Source organism: Seriola aureovittata, chromosome 19 (genome assembly GCF_021018895.1).
Source record: "Seriola aureovittata isolate HTS-2021-v1 ecotype China chromosome 19, ASM2101889v1, whole genome shotgun sequence".
Lineage (NCBI taxonomy): Eukaryota > Metazoa > Chordata > Actinopteri > Carangiformes > Carangidae > Seriola > Seriola aureovittata.
The window spans coordinates 3,485,532-3,504,458 of record NC_079382.1 but is presented as its reverse complement, the minus strand read 5'-3'; the positions used below and the strand labels follow the sequence as shown (position 1 = coordinate 3,504,458).

Below are 18,927 nucleotides of genomic sequence, written 5' to 3'. Positions count from 1 at the left end.
TTGTTATTATTATCATTATTATTATTACTATAAAATCTGTCAAAGAACAAGAAAATAAATGTGGAAATAAAAAAAAAATTAATAAAATAATAAGTAATACATTTTAAATATATATATGGGAGGAAATCGGTCTGTTGAGTGAAACATGCCGAATGTCTGGAGTATACAGTGTTGTCTGCTGTATGTGTAATCAATCAAAAGTATATGTGATTTCTGTCACATCCTGCCATCACTTCGATTTAAACAGTTTTCACTCTACATTACCCAGAACAATACGGACATTTTTCTTCTCATAACAACACAAAGAAACAACCACACTTATTTTTGAAAACTCCTTGCCAAGGATATATGCTTTAACACAGGGCTCCCTTATAGTATAATAGAGAAAATACATAATTACACTGGTTTCTTGATGCTAGGTGATTCAAACAAAGCACAGAGACTCGCTAGTTATTTTATTGGGACGTTTAATGGCTGTGATTCAGTTGAACACTTCAGTCTTTATGTAAGAGACCTAATGTATGGAGTAGTCTTAAAATAAACTTTATACAGAGACGTGACAGGATGAGCATGGAGATGTCTGACTCAGTTTCACCACATGTAGGTCAGTGTAAATGAACTGTAATACAGACGGCTTTCGATAGCAGCCTTAACTTGGATGTTAGAGGAAGTGTGTGTGTGTGTGTATGAAAAAATGGCCTTGATGTTACTGCACTTAGCCATCCGCCTGTTTAAGCTGAGTCATTGGTGTGTGTCCGTGTGTGTGCGCGCGTGTGTGTGTGTTTGTGTGTGTGTGCGCGTGTGTGTGTGTGTGTTAAGATACAAGAAAACATTCCATTAAAAATGTATTTTCACAAATTATTTCAACTTGAAGGAGTCCAGAGAAAAACACGAGTTAGATAATTGTGCTTTCTTTTTTCACCGCACTAACTTGTGCTCATAAGACATCATAAACACGTGATGATTAGTATAATCAAGCTGTAATATCATAAACATAATAAGCTCAAAATTGCTGGGTGTTAATATTTTATGTGGTGAATGTATCCTTAATGACATGATATAAAACATAATGAAATTTCCTGATGCCTGGAAGATTACGTTATAAGAAACAATTTTCAAGGCCTCTAATGGGCTCTGCTCGTAATGGATCACAATGCACTTAATGCTTTATTAAAGTTAGTGAAACCATTTTTTTCTGAGATGTTTTCATTACGACAGATTTCTGTCTCTGTAACTCGACTCGATGAGCTGCGTATGTGTGAGTTACAGAAATACTCATGTAAATAGAGGATTTTCATATCTTGAAATCAGATTTGAGGAAGACAATGAGCATGACCACAAGATTCAAAGTGGTGTGTGTGTGTGTACAGGAAATGAGTGTATTGACTCTGATCCCTCCTCCTAGAGTGTTATCACTAAAACCCTGAGGGAGAATGCCAAAAACATGTCTAATAGATCCATACATGAGTCTATTACTGTTTACTTCTTAGTGTGAGAGCGCACACAAACACACACACACGCACAAATAAAAGCACATTCAAACACTGCTGTATGAGTAGGAATCAAACTCTTGCTGTGTTTAATATCAGTTTATAAATGTGGAGCCATGTGTAAGCTCTGTTACAGCACTTCACGGTTTTAATTTGCTTAGCATTTACATACACACACGCACACACACAAATGCAAATACAGTACACACACACACACACACACACACAGTTCAAGCTTGTAATTAATAGCAGTATAGATGTTTTAAAAACATATTACTCACAAAAGTTAGAAATCTAGAGCAGTGAATCTAACTTAAAGAAACTTCTCCATGTGATGAATAAAAGGTTACCATGTGTTGTAGGAGTGGATGTTTTTCGGTTCTAATTTCTGAAGGACTGCTGTGCTTTTTCTGATGAGCTTAATGACACAGGAACATGTAGATATTTCTGTGCAAAAATACACACACTTTGCCCCTTTCCTTTGAAGTTTGCCTTGGTTGTAGAACCACCCTCATTATAATATCCCAGTTAAGAGCTGCTCATTAAGGAGGAACAGAAAAACAGTTTCTTTGTCTTTCCTCTAGTGTAGTTGTGACTGTGGATGTGTCTCTGTGTACAGATATCCGTTTAGGTGACTGAGGTCTGATTCTAAGGCCAAAGAATATACAATGCTAACATGATAAAAAACATCCCAGTGCTGTAGTTAATTACACTTCCAGATCAGCTTCAGTCCTACTGTACTCTATCCAAAACTGTTTGAGTTTTTTAGTTGCTTCTATTCACTTGTGGAGGTTTTTGCCAGACAGGAATTTTCAGTGCCACCGCTTTGTGCAACATCCTCCCTTATTCACAGTATTTACCAGAAGTTGTCCTGTCGCTCAAACAGCACTGTCACAGCGGGAGGCCCATTGTTTTCTGAACTGCTCTGCTCATTTGCTGAGGTTGCATAACTTCGAGACCTAAAGCTTCCTTAAATGCTCCGCACTTTGTGCACTTTGTGCAACAGATGCATCTTAATAGGAAGGCTCTGGAAGACTGTTAATGTGAAACCAGTCTGAGAGGGGTTGAAAATGTCAACAAGGTTAGCTAATGTCAATAAGGTTCTTAAAAGGTTTTCCTCTCTTAAGAGTCACTGTGGAGCTCTAGTAACAACAGGTCGGCGAGCCAATCAGAAGAGAGGATTCTCTGAGCTTCTCTTCTGATTGGTTGACTGTTTTCTTAGTGAGCCAATAAAAAATAGCAGATTTCAAGTAAACACTCAGAGAAACCAAATCCTGCAAGGTTAGAAGGTGGGTCCAGGTGGGCGGGGCATGGTGCATGGCTGAGAGCGGTGACTGCTTTGTTGTGACATCACAGTGTTACAGAAGTTCTCAGGACTCATTTTAAGGCTCAGTTTCTGAATACAGGCTATACTGAGCACTTTGATGCTTTCACAGTATTAATACAGAACCTACACCTGCTTTGTAATCAAAAAAGGCATGAACATCTACCTTTATACTACATGGGACGTTTAAAAGAGACAAATGGGGCCTCATCACGTTTGACTGAGCAAGACAAATGAGATGAAATCACAAAACAGGGACTGATATTTTGTCTTATGAAGGACGATTAACTTTTAGTGACTCGAGTGAAATCATTCAGGAAAGTAGGTCTTAAATATACAGTACTTACATTCTCAGAGGAAAATCCTGCCATTGAGCTTGTAGGACACTTTAAATTAAGGCACAGTCACCTTGAGTTTGGCGATGTATCATATTTAGACGTGCAAACCATGGAGACCCAGAAAAGAGAGGAAAGAAAGACTTATTGAAGACTTATGAATACAGAGGTGATGACAGCAGCCAGGAGTGTGTCTCTCTGGACATGAAGTAGCAAATGGGAAGTTAGAAATGACAAAATCCAGATACAGTATACATAATGTTTGTGCAGCATGACTACATCAATACAGGAGTCCCTAAGCAAAGTACAAAGGTACTTAGTGGCTTTGAATTGTCAGTAAACACACCAAAATACAATAAAATGACAGCAGTTTGTCATAGTTTTGTGCTCCTTTGAGTCACTTTTCAGTTAAATGTTAATGTGGGTTTAAAGTAGAGACAATAACTGGCATGACTTCAGTATTATTCTCTAGTCTTGAAAGTACAATGACTTTTCTTTTTGTTTTTTTTGCCAGCATTGCAAAACCTGAGAAAACATGATTATAACTCCAACACTTCACTCAGAGTCCCAGTGCAGGAGCCACACGGGTCACTGCCATTTTTTTTTCTCTATCCAAGCAGCTAAGCAACACTTTTAAATCTATTTAAAGCCAGAGAGCAGGAGCACAAGGTTTATCACACTCCTGAGACGTATTCTGTCAGAACTGAAATGCTCTGAAACACAACTCAGGATTTAAGATATAAAGAGGACGATGGGTAAAAACTGTAATGTAATGAAAAACTATGGTTTTAATGTAAGCTTTTATGAGCTTGTTCAGTGACACAACTATCCAATTGCAAAATAAATCATACACTTTCATCTAAAGAGGTCTAGTAGGAACATTACCTCATCTTGTTACAACCATTAAATAGTTCTGTTAGGAAAAGGCCGTGCTTAGTCAGTTTCCTGTGCTCTCTGTAATGGATTAAATGTTGCCACATCAGGAGACTCCACTCCTCGCCTGCCAACCTCGTCAGGCCTTCTTGCAGGAATGAGACGACGTCACACAACTGCTGACTCGGAGGGTCATTGTTGAACAGTTTAAAGTAGTGATGGCTGCTGAAGGCAGTGGCACAACACACTGCCGTCAATGTTCACTCAAGAATACAATATTTAGAGCTGAAATAGTTATTAATATAAAACAATATTTCACTTTAGCTTATTAAAACTGCTAAACGACGAAAGGCAGTATGAAGAAATAATATTGTCCTTTTGCATTAGAGCTGCCTGTGTGTCGTAGAGGAAATAATTAAATTTTAATTAGGATGAATTGGCTACACAATCTATCTCCTCAAGCAGTCACTCCGAGTTGGTGGGAAACTGACAGGACACATTTTGTATGACATATAATTTGTTTTTTCTACAGGACAGAGTCTATTGTCCTATCTCTGGCTGACAGCAGTGACTTATGAGAGCTGTCAGTCAAACACAAAAACTTCATCTGACTTAGGAATTTGTTTGCAAAGATGTGAAGAGCAAGGGAGAGAGAGAGAGAAAGAGAGAGAGAGAGAGAGAGAGAGAGAGATGAAGCTTCATTGTTCTGCTGCTGAGACTATTTTTTTTGTTATTATTTGTCCCATTTTCTCTGGTAAAAAAAAAAAACGTCCAGAAATGGAGGCATCGTATGTTTAGACGCAGCACAATTTATCACCCCACTCCATCCACAACTGTTGTTGAGATATTTCACTCTGAAATCACATATGTTGCTCGCTCATTGAGACGCTGGAGGAAAACATAGGGGATGTCCAAATATCAGACAGATCCATCCTCTGGGCACCTGTTTAATGTCTGTACAAAATTCATGGCAATCCATATTTCAGTCTGGACTCAAATGGTTGACTGACTGACTGACTGACTGACTGACTGACTGAATGACTGTCTAACACAGAGCTGCTCTGCTACTACAGCTTTAGATATATGAAATTATTGTGTGATGATTACTGAAGCATCCACAGTTCAGGGTAAAAATAATTCTGTTAAAAACTTCTCATGCAGCGAAGTTATCCTCACACATCCCGTACACTTTAAACACATGCATATTCCTAGATCTCTTTCTTAACACTTCAGTAGCTCATTTATTAATCATGCTCAGTTGTCACTCATTCACAGCAGGAGTGAATAAGCCACTTTTTAAATTTATTCAGTATCAACTTTTGGCTACTTCAATCGAAAAATATCTGTCTGGAACCTCAGACTAATCCTCCTCCAAACACAACAAAAAAGCCCAGAATCATTCCACCGTTGAGTTTTTCGTAATTCACTGTCAGTAGCAGGAGAAACGTATATTCATGAGTAGCAGTGTTTCATATTTCTTTTCTTTTGTCTCTGATGCAGAACGCAGAGGTGTCTGTGTTTGAGGTGAACATCCGGTTTGTCGGAGGTCTGCTGTCCGCCTACTACCTGTCTGGAAAAGAGGTAAGAAACATCCACAAGCTTCCTGTAGTGTTTTCTCACAACGACTCTGCAGTGAATGAGACTTTGAAGAGGGACTTCTGTTGCCTGTACTGCAGGCTGATTGATCAAACAGATGGTACAGAGCGGATGATGGACAAGTGAGTGAGTGAATGAGTGCTTTTATATGCTCTATATCTTACATAATATCCCCTTTTAATTGCTGGTGCAGATAAATATATCCCATTAGCCAGTGCCATGGTAAGTTCTCTTTTGAAGCGCAGGTGCTCTCTTATGTAGTTCGATTAGTTTGCTTCCAGCCAGAATAGACTACAGCGAGAACAAACTGTTGACTGCTTTAATATGGCTGGAGGACGAGCGTAAATGTTGCTGCTCTTGGATCTCATCTTCTGTGGTGGCAGATTGAAGATACAACAGTTTGAATCGAAATGGTTCGCATTGAGCTCTATAGTTTTTCACACAGCGCTGTCTTCAGTGTCAGTGAACTAACAGGTGCCTCAGATAATGGAAAATACCCTTGTTTCACTGTTGTACTTTTAAAGAGTAACTTTCTTTTAGTTGAAAGGGAGAAGAAGAGGTGGTGTTCCATCAGCCTTGGGGGGCAGAATATGTCCTGAAGTGTCTGGCTGCTGACAAATTATTGCTCTAGACTTGCTTTACTGAGAAAAAATGAGTGCAGCGAGATTCCATAGGGCTTCTCACTTTCCTCATAGTGCCACTCGTGCTGTGTCTGTGTGCACAGTGTTTTGTGTGAATCTGCTTAGTGACAAGAGGCTGTGAAAATGACATCAGCAGGTATTACACTCAGGTCTGCCAGTGTGCGGGGATTTCACGTTAAACTCGCTCTTCCTCAATATCTCCTCTTCTTTCTCTCTTTTAATTACGCGCCTCAGCCTCTTAATGAAAGTTAAGACCCCACCAAAGAATGGATTGTGCAGAAAAGCTTTTAAACCACCCAAAACCTCAAAACCTGGTACCTGCAGAGAGATTTTTTTTTCAACTGAAAGAGCTTCAGACTTCATTTCTGTTTTTAAACTGATGTCACCAGGTGGGATTTCACTCTGAGTGACTTTGATCTTCACCCCTGTCGACAATGCCGCATTAATCTGCTCTTTAATACGCAGATGCAGGTGTAAACACTCTCCTATATACGCGCATAATCGACACAATCAACCTAGCAGTGAGTGAAACCAGAGTTGTGAGGCTTATTAGCCGGGAGAGGGGGGGGGGGGGGGTGCCCGCAGGAGTCAGATTGGGAGCTCTCTGGTAGCAAAACCCATTTACAAACTCAATGAGCATTTCAGCGCTTCAGCACACACAGAAAATTCTAGAGGAACATTATTTCTTATTTGTCAAGTGCTGGATGTAGAGGGCTGTGGCACGAAGCTGGCAATAATGACACCAATGAGAACAATAATTGTTATTTGAGGAACATTTTCTAAAGCAAAGTTGCGGCTGCAAAGTTGTTCAGTTGAGAAGAAGAAAGATATTTGAGCATTACTTAACAAGTTCAAAGTATTTTAGCACAGCTTTATATCTTCACAACTCTTTTGTCAACATCTTACAATATTAAACCAAATCTTATTCATTTATCATTTTCAGTAATTCCCCAAAGCCAATACCAATGTAAGACAATATAACACATACTGTATAAAATAAGCGTGCAAATGTGTCTCCACAGTAATTTAAAACCTATACAGTGCTTTAAATGGACTTTAAACACCAGTAGAGTTGCAATTAACAAGTATTTACATTATCAATAAAACATCAATAGATTTTTTTATCTTTTCATTGCTTATTTTGATCTATATATAATGTTTCAAAGTAATGACAAAGTTCCTGAAGCCCAAGACGAAGTCTCTTCAAAGTCCTTGTTTTGTGCAATAAAACCTAAAATCCAATGAAATAGAATCAGATAAAGGGAAAGAGAAGTAGCAGATCATCACAATTCAAGTGCTGGATCTCGGCAGTAATTACCTTTTTTTGCTTTGAAAATTGTTTCAAATTGTAAACATTAGACAGATTATGAAACTATACATTACAATACAAAATACTCATTATACTGAAAACTGTAGTTGAGCCAAAAGCAAAGTAACAAAATCTTATATTTAAATGTTCGAAAGATGAGACTGAATTACCTACATTTATTTTAATTAGCATCATAAGAAAAGCTGCAGCATTGGAAACAGTAGCTTGCCGATCATCTTCACTAATCCTCTCAACAGGTGTGACGCCCAACTGTGACTCCTCATCATTTCTCAGCCGTCACTGTTGGCTCCATTTCTTCTTCTTTTTTTTTCTTATGAGAGTCAATCAGTTCAGGGCCTTCCTGTAATTCATCAAAACCTTGAGAGGTCCCTCTGGTTCAGGTCCAGGTCAGGGACCCCTGAAGGATGGAGGTGGTAGATGGATGGGCTGATGGGTGGCCTCGGAGGACTGAAGGTTGCTGATGAACAGGATGACTGAATGTTGCTGGTGGTTGAGCACTGAATGACTGGTGGTGTAGAGCTGAAGGACAGCTCGGTGGAGCTGAAGGGGATGTAGGAGGTCAGAGGGCCAACAGCGTCAAAATCTGTTGGGTCCAGTGAAAGTTAAGGAGGAGATGCATGATTTTTTTATTATCAGTTAGTCTGATGATAATTAATTAATCACAGGGACTGTAAACTGCCAAAAATAGCGATAAATGCCAATCAAAGTTTCAGAAACTCCAAAGTTACATGTTCATTTTGCTTGTTTTGTCCAAGCAACTGTCCAAAACCCAAAGAAATCCAGTTTACATTCACAAACTGTTTGATCTATGTTATTATTACGTTTTGATGTTATTTTATTTTGTAAAACCTGTTTTGAGCAGAGTTTTTACAAGAGTGTGTTACATCATACATTTTAGGAGGGTTTTTTTCTCTGAACCTTCAAAACCAGTACTTTGGCAATACACTCCTGATAAAAGCTGTTGTAGATAAAGTGGAGCTATACTGCAGGTACATTTGTGCTGGGTGGTTTTTAATAGTAAAATGCTGAACAGTGGTTAGTGGTTACTCCACATTTGGAATGTCTGTTCGATGAGAGTGTAGCCGACCTCCAGAGAAGATGAACCCTCAGACCCAAAGAGAAACACGGAGCAGATAGAGAGACTGTCAGGTGAATAGAGAAGATTAGCGTATGATCTTAGAGAGACTTGTTCTGCATTCTGTTATGTTGCTGTCTGAATTGAAAGAAAATTCATTTGAGATGGGAAATCTTGTCAACACAAGGCCAAGTGAAAGTATTCCGTAATGACAAACTGAAAACTGATTTTATTTTTTTCTCTCACATAATCCTGAAACTTGATAGGACCACATTATAGTATGTGTCCTGATAAGTAATATCCTCTGAGGTGCCTTTATTATTATTTTTGTCATATAGACATTAGTACAATACTTCTGAAGAATTTGGATTGACTTTGTCTCCAAAACAAAAAAAAAGACCTTACCTTATCTTACTACAAAAAACGCAATTTTCTGTGTGCTTTTACTTTGAAAATTGCAGGTGCAAACACTGTAAACAGGTTAAAATGTCTTTAGATGTGAATTGTTAGCATCTGAGATGTCGCAGTTTAAGTTGAAGCACTTGAAGTGTCAGTTGAAGGTGAAGCACTGAAAGGATTTGAAGTGTTTGGTTTGCCTGTCCGAGCTGGAAGCAGTTGAAAGCTACTGAAGTGTAAGTGCTGAAAACACTTTAAACCCTGCAGACTGTTGAATTGTCAGTTTGTAAGCACTAAAAACAGCAGAAGTGTCAGCTAAAGTGTCAAAGATGAAAGCAGCTGAACTATCATTCAAAGAGAAAGACGTACAAGCAAGTTAAAATGTCTTGAATCGTAAAAGATGGAAGAAATTGAATTTGTGCAATGAATGGTTTAAGTGCACTGTAAACAGTTGAAGTGACAATCTGTATGTCTTGTATATACCACTGACAGTTTAACTGTCATTTCAACAGATTTCAATGCTTTGGTTACTTTTACTTAGATTGAAACTTCATACGACAGTTCAACTGCTTTCAGCTAAAAAATTCAGTTTTTGAAATCAACAGCTTTATTTGGTTTGATTCACCTTAGACGTCAGAGTGGTTGTGGTCAATCGCCACACCAGCCATGATCTCACATGCTGTCAGCAGTCTGAGCTGAAATGTGTTTTGTAGTTTTCTTTTTTTTTTTTTTTTTTTTTCAGGCTGACGGATGGAAAACAAAAAAGAGATTATTTTTTTTTGGCTTGAGGAGGATGATGGATGAGGAGTCAAAGAGTGATGAGAGGTGTTAGAGACAGACACAAGGAGCAGCTAGAGGAGTGGAGTCTCTCTGTCTCTCTCCCTGTCGGTTCTTGTCTGGCTCTGACTCAAAGAGGCCTGGGCCTTTGATGAAAATTTGATCAGTAAAAGTACAGCTGGTACTGGCTGTATGCACCCTACTGGCAGGCTTTTAACGTCCCTTCCTGCATACAGATCACAGCATGTAACCTCATCTGCTGAAGAAAGGGAAGGAGGGAAGGAAGGTAGGAAGGAAGTAAACAATGGACAAAATAAAAGGCTTCCAGTTGCTCTGCTAATCTAAACTAAGTGCTACAAGGGGGGAAGGACAGATAAAGGACAGACAACAGCAAAAAAGAACGTAAGATAGAGAGAGGGGGAGAGAAAAGGAAGGAGGAAGCCGCGCATGAAGGAAGATACTGAAGGGGAAAATAAGGAGAGAGGAGAGACCTGAGAGACAAAGGAAGGTGACGATTGATGGAGGAAAGGGAAAAAGATTTGAAGTGATAGAGAGCCAGATCATATGTCTGTGTCTCTATCACTTCAAATCTGTAATTTTAATTTCTTTTACTTTAATCCATCTGTGAGAAACTCCTTTAATGTGCGGAATAGTGCACATCATCAACATGCATACTGGCTGATTTAGAGTATAGTTTAACACTTTTCCAAAATGAACAAACTATATAATCATAACCATTAGTATGTAGTATAGTTTCAAGGTACAGCTAGTGTAAGTAGAGGTCAAAGTAAAACAGAAATTAAGGATTAAGAGAAATGGAAATAAGAAATGAAATAGAAACTAAAGGAGCTAAACACAGGAATCGAAGTAAAAAGAAGTTGAGAATGAATAAAGGGAAGGAATCAGAGGAAGAACAAGAAAATTCATGAGGCAGGAAAGGATCAATGAAAATAGGAAAAAGAAGACATCAAGGAATGAAGGAATGAGGATGACAAATGGGGAGAGATGATGGTAAAAAAACTATAACAGAAGTATGGATTTATAGAAAAAGGAAAGTAAAGAGGGATTGGATAGAAGAATTGCAAATGAGGAACACATGTAGAAATACAGAACAGCTAAAACAGAAATATATCATGGTAAGGTGATGTTAGTATCATGGGTATTGAGCAACAATCCCTGTTAGTGCTTATATACAGTATGCATACTCACTACAAACACAATGACAACCTCAAGTAATTTCTTCATTAGGTGAATGTAGTGTGTTAAATTCAAATTGTCATCTCCAAGAGTCAACAAATCCCCGCTGTGAAGACCGGCTTTTTTTTCTTTTTAAATTTGCCAGTATTCATTATAGGAGGGGCTTTTCATCATTGCCAAACCCTTATCCCAGCATGATTATAATGAACAGCAATGATTGTGCTTGATTGTGATGAAAACTAATCCCAATCTCCTTTAGTTGTGTCTGACAGAGTAATCTGGTAATGGCGGGGATGAGTGTCACAGCTGCATCCCTCATCCCTTAGAACAACCTAGATTTAAAGAGAAAATCCTGTCAGTGGTTAACCAAAGCAGAGGTTTGACTCAGGTGTCTTTCAGACCTCCTTTAGACACAGAGGCAATTAGAAGTGAAGTTTAGCAGCAAAATTTATACAGGGCATTTAGGGGCAGGAGCTGTGGAAATAATCCATGATCCCATTGTCTTTACTGATGAAGTATTTATTGTTTTTTGATAAAATTCCAGTTAGTGACTTTAAAGCTGAGGATGTCAACGCTGTTCTTCACTGATCTTGCTTCAGTCAGACCATAACAGGTTTGGTTTATACCTTTTATAGAACAGCTATTACATTAACACTGTCTGAGAAGGGGGGGGGGGGGCAAAATCCACAGTCTGAGCTCCATTCAGCCAAAGCAAATATAAGGCTTCAACAGTCTGAGTTAGTATATTCAGGTGGTAATTTTTTTAGGGCAACATAATTAATGGAAATATAACTGAAATCGCAATATGGTCAAGTGCACTATCCAAATCGCAGGCTGCAATTTTTTTGCTAAAGGTAAAAGGTGTCACAGCATTGTTGAGCATTGTTAGCACCACGCCCCAGTCTACAGATCCTATTCTCCAGATGTAAAAGGAGCATGTTTGTTTATTACAAGGCCCAGCACAAATCTAACCATCATTTCCAATTTTTTTCAGTGAAAATTAAATGTAAAAATGACCATTCCAACTGAAATTGCATATTGCAATATCTCCCAAATTAACATAATGATATATATAATAATATATAATATTATTATGATAGTTTTTGCATATTGTGCAGCCCTAGTATTTTTAATGGTATTTTTAGTACAAAATTTCCTCTTTCTTCATATTAGTCTGTTTAATAAAGAGAATTGACTTCACAATAAACCAGCAATAAACCTACATGTAGCTGCCTAGATTTGGCTAACTCAGCCCTTTGTTGCTAACGAAATGATAGATATAAGAAAATACAATAAATAAACCAGGAATCAGTGGTATATTATCATGACCATGCATAAAGCATAGAGGAAACACAAACCTGGTTCTCTGTTCAGCCAGAAAAAGTGTGTATGAACCACAGGTTATATGGACAGTCAGGCTAATAGCGTCACTCAGCGCTGTTGGCATTTGTCTGCAGAAAGTGTCTTTGCTTTCCACTGCACCACATGGATCTGTGTTTGACTGATTCGACTTGGCGCAGTTTGGTTGTTCTGTGGGTTTCTGTGGCCTGAACAACAGAAATTAGCTGAACTTTAGGTTCCTGTTGCCAGGCCTTGATTAATTTCCTGAAAGGTTTTTATTTTCAGTGATTGATCAGATGGCACGAGAAGCTGCGCGGGCCTGGCTCAGACGAGCACAGCGCGCCTTCGCCAGCTCCCTCTGCTAATTGATTGGTCTCCATTAAGTTTGCTTTCCCCAAGTTTATTCACAAATCTCAGCAACTCTCTGATCTGCAATCAGGCGAGTATTCATCTTACACTTTAATACCCAGCCTTGGTGATCAAATCATGCAATTACTTATTAATGCTATTGTTTCAAATTGAGTGTGAGTGGATTACAGTAGGGGTCCTTGAAGCTTTCAAAACTAATTGAGATTCAGACAGGGTCATTAAAGGATACCAGGCTGCTGTTATGTAGTTTTATGTGAGTTCATCAGAAAATAGACTCATAACCCTCCATTAAACCTATAACACATGGTTGTTAAAACAACAATTTCACAGATTTAATTGAGGTTTCTTCAGTCATTTTCCTACCTCAATTACTGAGGCGTCAACCAGGTTAACTTGCATGTCCGCATTAGCATTTATTGGCTAATTCTTAACTGGGTCTGTTGGCATGTTATTCTGCCATAATCACTTTTTCCCATGTTTCTGTCATCTAAGCTATTTATTCAAGACAAACATTACCTTGTTGTCTGAAATACCTCCACAGAGAAAAGTCTTCTCCCATTTTCCTGTCTGTGTTTGGACACTTCTGCACTCCCTGATGACAAGTGATACCAGAGCCTACAAATATCTCCCCTTTCCTGCAGTATTTGCCAGCAAGAGCTTCACTAAATATTATATTTCTCCTAGTAGATTGGATTCACGGTCAGTCCGATATGGCAAAAAAACAGCATTAAGCGGAACAAGCGACAAGCCAAAATCAAGGCTGGAAAAATAAAAGGCAGACTGTGATGGACAGGCCTACAAACAAGTAGACTGCACTTCACTGAAGTTGGGAAACAGCAGGGTGTCGAGATGTACAAAGTTTTTTTATTTATTTTTTGATGTGTTGCCCAGCCATATGGCTGATAGGGTGGTAAGTTGAAACAGCTGCTTGCTTAAAAGATCAGATTATGTGGCTTCTTTACTTCACTTCTTACAAGTGCTGGTGACACTCTGTGAAAACTTTTACAAAGTAACAAGCAGCAAGAGATGCTCCATCATGTTGGTTATTTTGAAGTCCATCTTAAGGACAGCAAGAAGTACACATGATGCACACATGAAAAGGACCTTTCACACCATTAGCGCCGTAGCCCTGTGTAAGCTTTGATTTTACAGCACCCACCGGGCTTACTAAGCCTCTCTCCAGGGCAGACCTATCCCCAAAAACAAAAGGCTAGGATCACTAGTGTGGGTCAAGGATTGAACCAAAGCAATTAAATGTTTATTGTTCAAACAAATTGAGATAAATTGCATGTTGTCAGCAGTTTGAGGATGTTCACCCTGGGCTCAGTGAAGTGTGATTCATAACCCAGCGTTTACTATTAGCCCTGGGTTAATGAATTATGAGTAATGAATAAAATGAGGTTAAGCTAGCTCTTGGCTTTCTGTAGCCTGGGATTTAGGTTAGGTCATAGCTACAAAACAAAAGTGTGGAAAACCTTCATTTGACATTAAATCAGATATGATATCAGATGTGAGAGCTTGCCTCTTCAGTCCACCGCTGAAACTAACTCAATCATATCTAAAATATAATATATATATTTATTTTTTTTTTCTCAGTTTTGCACAGTCTACCCTGCTGCTGAGTTGGACCCTCATTTCATTGCTTTGCTTACTGTACATTGCACCTTGGCATGTGACAAATAGAAGTGACTGCATCACTTATAACTGAAACGTAAAATACAATAATTTGATCAATTATTATTAAACTGGACTGGACTGTATCGAGATATAACATATAGCCAGTTCCCCCTCTGGTACTACATAATGATGTTGATGAGTGAGCATGACTCAACAAAGACTAAAATCTGTACACAGTAAAATTATTATAAAATTATAAGAGGGAATATGGTGTCTGATATGTTGAAATGTGTTCAGTCTGTTGCCTCATTTGCCCCCATGTGCCCTCAATTAACATCCATCACAGTGTAATTAGACCGACCAGATCCAAACGACACTGAAGAGCAAAAGTTCAGTGTTGAGAAACAACAAATGAGATGAGTGAAGGAATTATAAAAGAGACACAAAGATAGAATAATGAGGTTCAACCCAGATTATGGAAAATACAACAGGAAGAGAAGTAGGAAGAAAGCAGTGTGTGACAATAGGTGGCTGGTTGGCGTGAGAAAATGTATTTTTTCTACGATGTTAGTTGAAAGTACATTTGATTTTACTGTTGAACGTACAAAGATATTTCCTGTGATGGCCATAGGTAGGATTCAGACAGAGAGAAGCAGCCAAACGCTGTGCTCGAACACAGACAGTGAAGAGACAGACACCTCTTAATCTCTGGCCTGAACGGAATGTAGAGTGGATACCTACAGGCAGGATCACAGAAACACACGCATGGCACAAAACACACACGCACACACACACGTGCATGAACAAAGAGGCAGCCAAGAGCAACCCGCTCTGACGGACCGCCTCCTGAGAGTGTGACGTCCAATCAGACACCCATCGAGCATGATACACACACAACCACAGCTCTCTATTTCCTCCATCCTATTTCATTGTGCAGCCACTGGATTGAGGGAAGAGAGGGATACAAAGCTGGATGGGTATTTTGACATTTCGCTGCACTTCTCACTCATTCTCCAGTGTTTTATTTTTCCTTTTGCTAGAACAAGGCAGTTACAGACAGGCATGGAATTTTTGATTTCCACTGGGACCTGTCATGTTAAAAATACATGCAGGCGTTGCACTGTAGGCTCATACTTTAGACTTGAAAGCATCCAGCAAATGGATAAATCTTGTATAATTGTCTTCTAGATACACACATTTTTTATTCACAAATATGTAAGTAAAGTCATAGGACTCTCATGCAGATGTACCCCCTTTACCTATGTCTATATTTATCTGTCTGTGTTCTTCTGGAATTCACACTGAGCTCTTTCCGTTCAGTTAATTAAGAATTCAAGTGTTTTGCAAATTTCTTCCTCATGTTCTTGTAAATTCCTCCTGAAAGTCTCCTCCTGCAGTCTTAAGACATGCAACTTAGGTGAATGGAAGACTCGCCACTGCACGTAAGAATTTGGATACAATTATCTTGGTCCACTGGTGACGTGTTAAGAGTGTGTCTGTACTTTTTGCTTAATGCATGATAGGACAGGCCCCTCCTTGTTCCTGAAGAAAAACAAAGGGGAGTTTCCTCCATTGATTCAGTTTTTATCTTTGTAAGAAGGATGCTGTTAAAACCTACATGTCCTACATGGTATTCATAGTAAATGAATGAATGTGTCTAAAGCTGGGACGATTATTCGAGGAATCTTTTAGTCGATAGAATTGCAACAATTTTGACAACTGGTTGATCCATTAAGTTGTGATAGTAACTAATTTTTTCTGGCTGAATGCTAAACATTCTTTGCCTACAGCTTCTAAAATGTGAGGTTTTCTGCTTTTCTTCTGTCGATGGTTGAACGGCTTCAGAAACCCTCTTCTCTCACATCTTTCTGATGTCAAATTGGGGTGGAGCTGACCATTTCTGGTGAGGTTTGAGCTTCGTTCTCACAACGTACACTTTTCTTTTGCAACACAGTACAACAATATAGAGGAATTCCAGGAGAAACTGTCTGAAAATATGCACTTTCATCTTGTTATACAAATTTATGACATTTTTCTCCTCTCTTTCAAGGCCAGTTTTTTTGCTCCACCTTTCAGAACAACTATACACACATTTGATTTCCGCTAGGGTCGGACAACTATTTCTTTTCTAGCATAACCCATCCATGAACCACTGATCTTTTCCCTGTCCATCTCTTCATATTGAGCTATTTACACATGAGACTTTCTATCAATACCAGGCTCTGATACAGACACACTCACACTCACTGGCAAGGGCAAGCTCATGACACAAAGCCACCTACAGTGTAATCCCATCTGTGACCTCTCGCTGTGCAGGTCAGCACTACAACCTGCACTACTGACCACTGACAGCCTATTCAAACACACACACACACACACACACACACACACACACACACACACACAGGTAATGCAGTCTGCAGGGTGGAGCCGGCAGACAGCTTCTCTCTTCTATCTTCAAGAAATCCCATTCACTCAGTGAGAGAATTGGCTTTACGGGAGGGATGGGAAGAGGAAAACAACCACCCCCATCCCTTTTCCCCTTTTGGCCATCTCTGCAATCCTCCTGCTGTGCCCAAGAAAAGCGCCTTACATATCCACACACACTGACACACACACATCCAAGTTAAGGTTATTTGCTAACCGTAGAGAATGAATTTTCTGGATATCTATCTTAATCTCTTTTTAGACTGGTCTAATCTGTTCTGAGGAGAGCGAACAGGGCTACAGATGCAGGGAGGAGGATTGAGGGCAGAGAAGAGGAAAGAGTAGAGTCTGACAAATGTGAGACACACTTCTGCTCTGTCTGCGTCGCCTCTCGAGTCATGAGAACTCTTCAGTTCTTCCTGTTAATTTTTCCCCTCACTGACTTTTGCTGACTTGCTGAATATGTTGTGATGCAACCACCCAGATATGAGACAGGTTTGAATTCATTCGCAGCATCCTGATAAGCCTGTGGTTCATGAGTGTAAAGCTTTTGTCTGTATAGAGCTCAACCAACCAGTCGGACTACAACTGGTAATGATTACTGAGTCATCTCCACTCAATTTAAACTTGGAAAAACTCGATTCATGCAATATTTTCAAGCTAAATCAACAAAACTCCTTTTTTTTAAGGTAAATAATATTTCCACATTTGGGCTAAACTACATACTTGAACCACAAGTTGTTTTTCTTATTTAGACACAACCACATATAGAAGTGCAGTATTAAACATTTATTTGCATATTACCATAATGTACCATAAGTACCGGCCTGTTAATCAAGAGCAGTTTGAGGACTATTATCTTATTCTACTGTATGCACTTCCATAGGGGACCATGCAACCAACTGTGTACAACACAAAAGTCATGGTGTTCATGTATTCCCTAGATTCCCTCTTTTACATTTACATTGAATTTTTAATATTTGTCTATTTCTGCCAATTTAATTAAATCCAAATTAGAGACAATGATTTGATTAAAATCTGAAATTAAAACACTTAGATTAAATTAATAAATTGGTAATCTTAGCGTGTTGGAAGTATATAATATACACTGAATAAAAAACTGTATTTTTAAACTTTGACTTTTTCCCAGAGCTGAGAAACTCAGATATATTCCATTTACAATGAGATAAAGTTGGAAGGAAGCAAAAGATCCTCATATTTGAAAAAAAACAGCAAATGTTTGGTGTTTTGCTGTGAAACTGATAAAGTAGTTGTCAAAGTTCATGTACATTCATTTCTTGTTGATCCACCAACTGATAAATTGACCAATGGCACCACCCTTCCAATTATCTGTTCCAATCATCTGTAGGCCTCATATTGCGTTCTTCCCGTGACTGTTACCAGAAACTAATCAGGCCATAGCTAACAAGCCTGCAAGGGGTCAATTCTCTCTTTATAAAATAGGTCAACTAAGGCAGTAACAGAGTAGTGTTAGGAGTTGAGTTCCCATGGTGGCTCAGCTGGTTGGGTGAACATTGTATTTTCCATGCCAGAAACCTGAGCACTGTTAATGCCGCGAAGCCACGAGAATCAAAAACATTCACCAGATTAGATTAAAGAAGTGAAAGGTAGCCTATGTCCCTCTTATAATGGGTATAAACACAGGCTGGTCTTTGTAGTGCCTCGCACAGTACAACGCTCACATCACAGCAACTTCAAAGGGAAAAAAATCCAGTCTAAAATAGAGCTCTTCAGTTGTTCCTGGAGCCAGGGAAAAGCCTGTCTACAGAGGCCAAAACGAACAAGTCACTGTCAGGGTTTATTCTGTGCTGCTATTGTAACACAACTGATGTTCAATAATATATGAGTGACAAAAAAAAAAAAGTCAGTCACAACTTGGAGACAGTTGGGGTTTTAGTATAGAGCTGCATTAGCAATAAAGATATGAAGAGCTTAACTGGGAATTTGGATGAAAATGAGATGTCCACATGTTGAAGCTATTGACACATATTTAGGAATGTAAGTTAATCAGTGTATTGTTAATGTACAATATAATCATCCCTAAAATAGATTAGACAATAAATAGGTAGTGGATTAAAACCGTAAAACCAATAAAAACGGTTACGGTTAGAGTTCAAC

The 18,927-nt window shown here is 38.9% G+C and overlaps 1 protein-coding gene across 1 annotated transcript in view; it reads left to right on the top strand.

The window, feature by feature from the left end:
• Positions 1 to 18,927, top strand: part of man1a1 (mannosidase, alpha, class 1A, member 1) — a 141,122-nt gene that overhangs the window by 58,633 nt on the left and 63,562 nt on the right. The window contains exon 4 of the mRNA XM_056405112.1: positions 5,523 to 5,603. Within this exon, the coding sequence (XP_056261087.1) occupies positions 5,523 to 5,603 (81 nt within the window). The remainder of the gene's footprint in view (positions 1 to 5,522; positions 5,604 to 18,927) is intronic.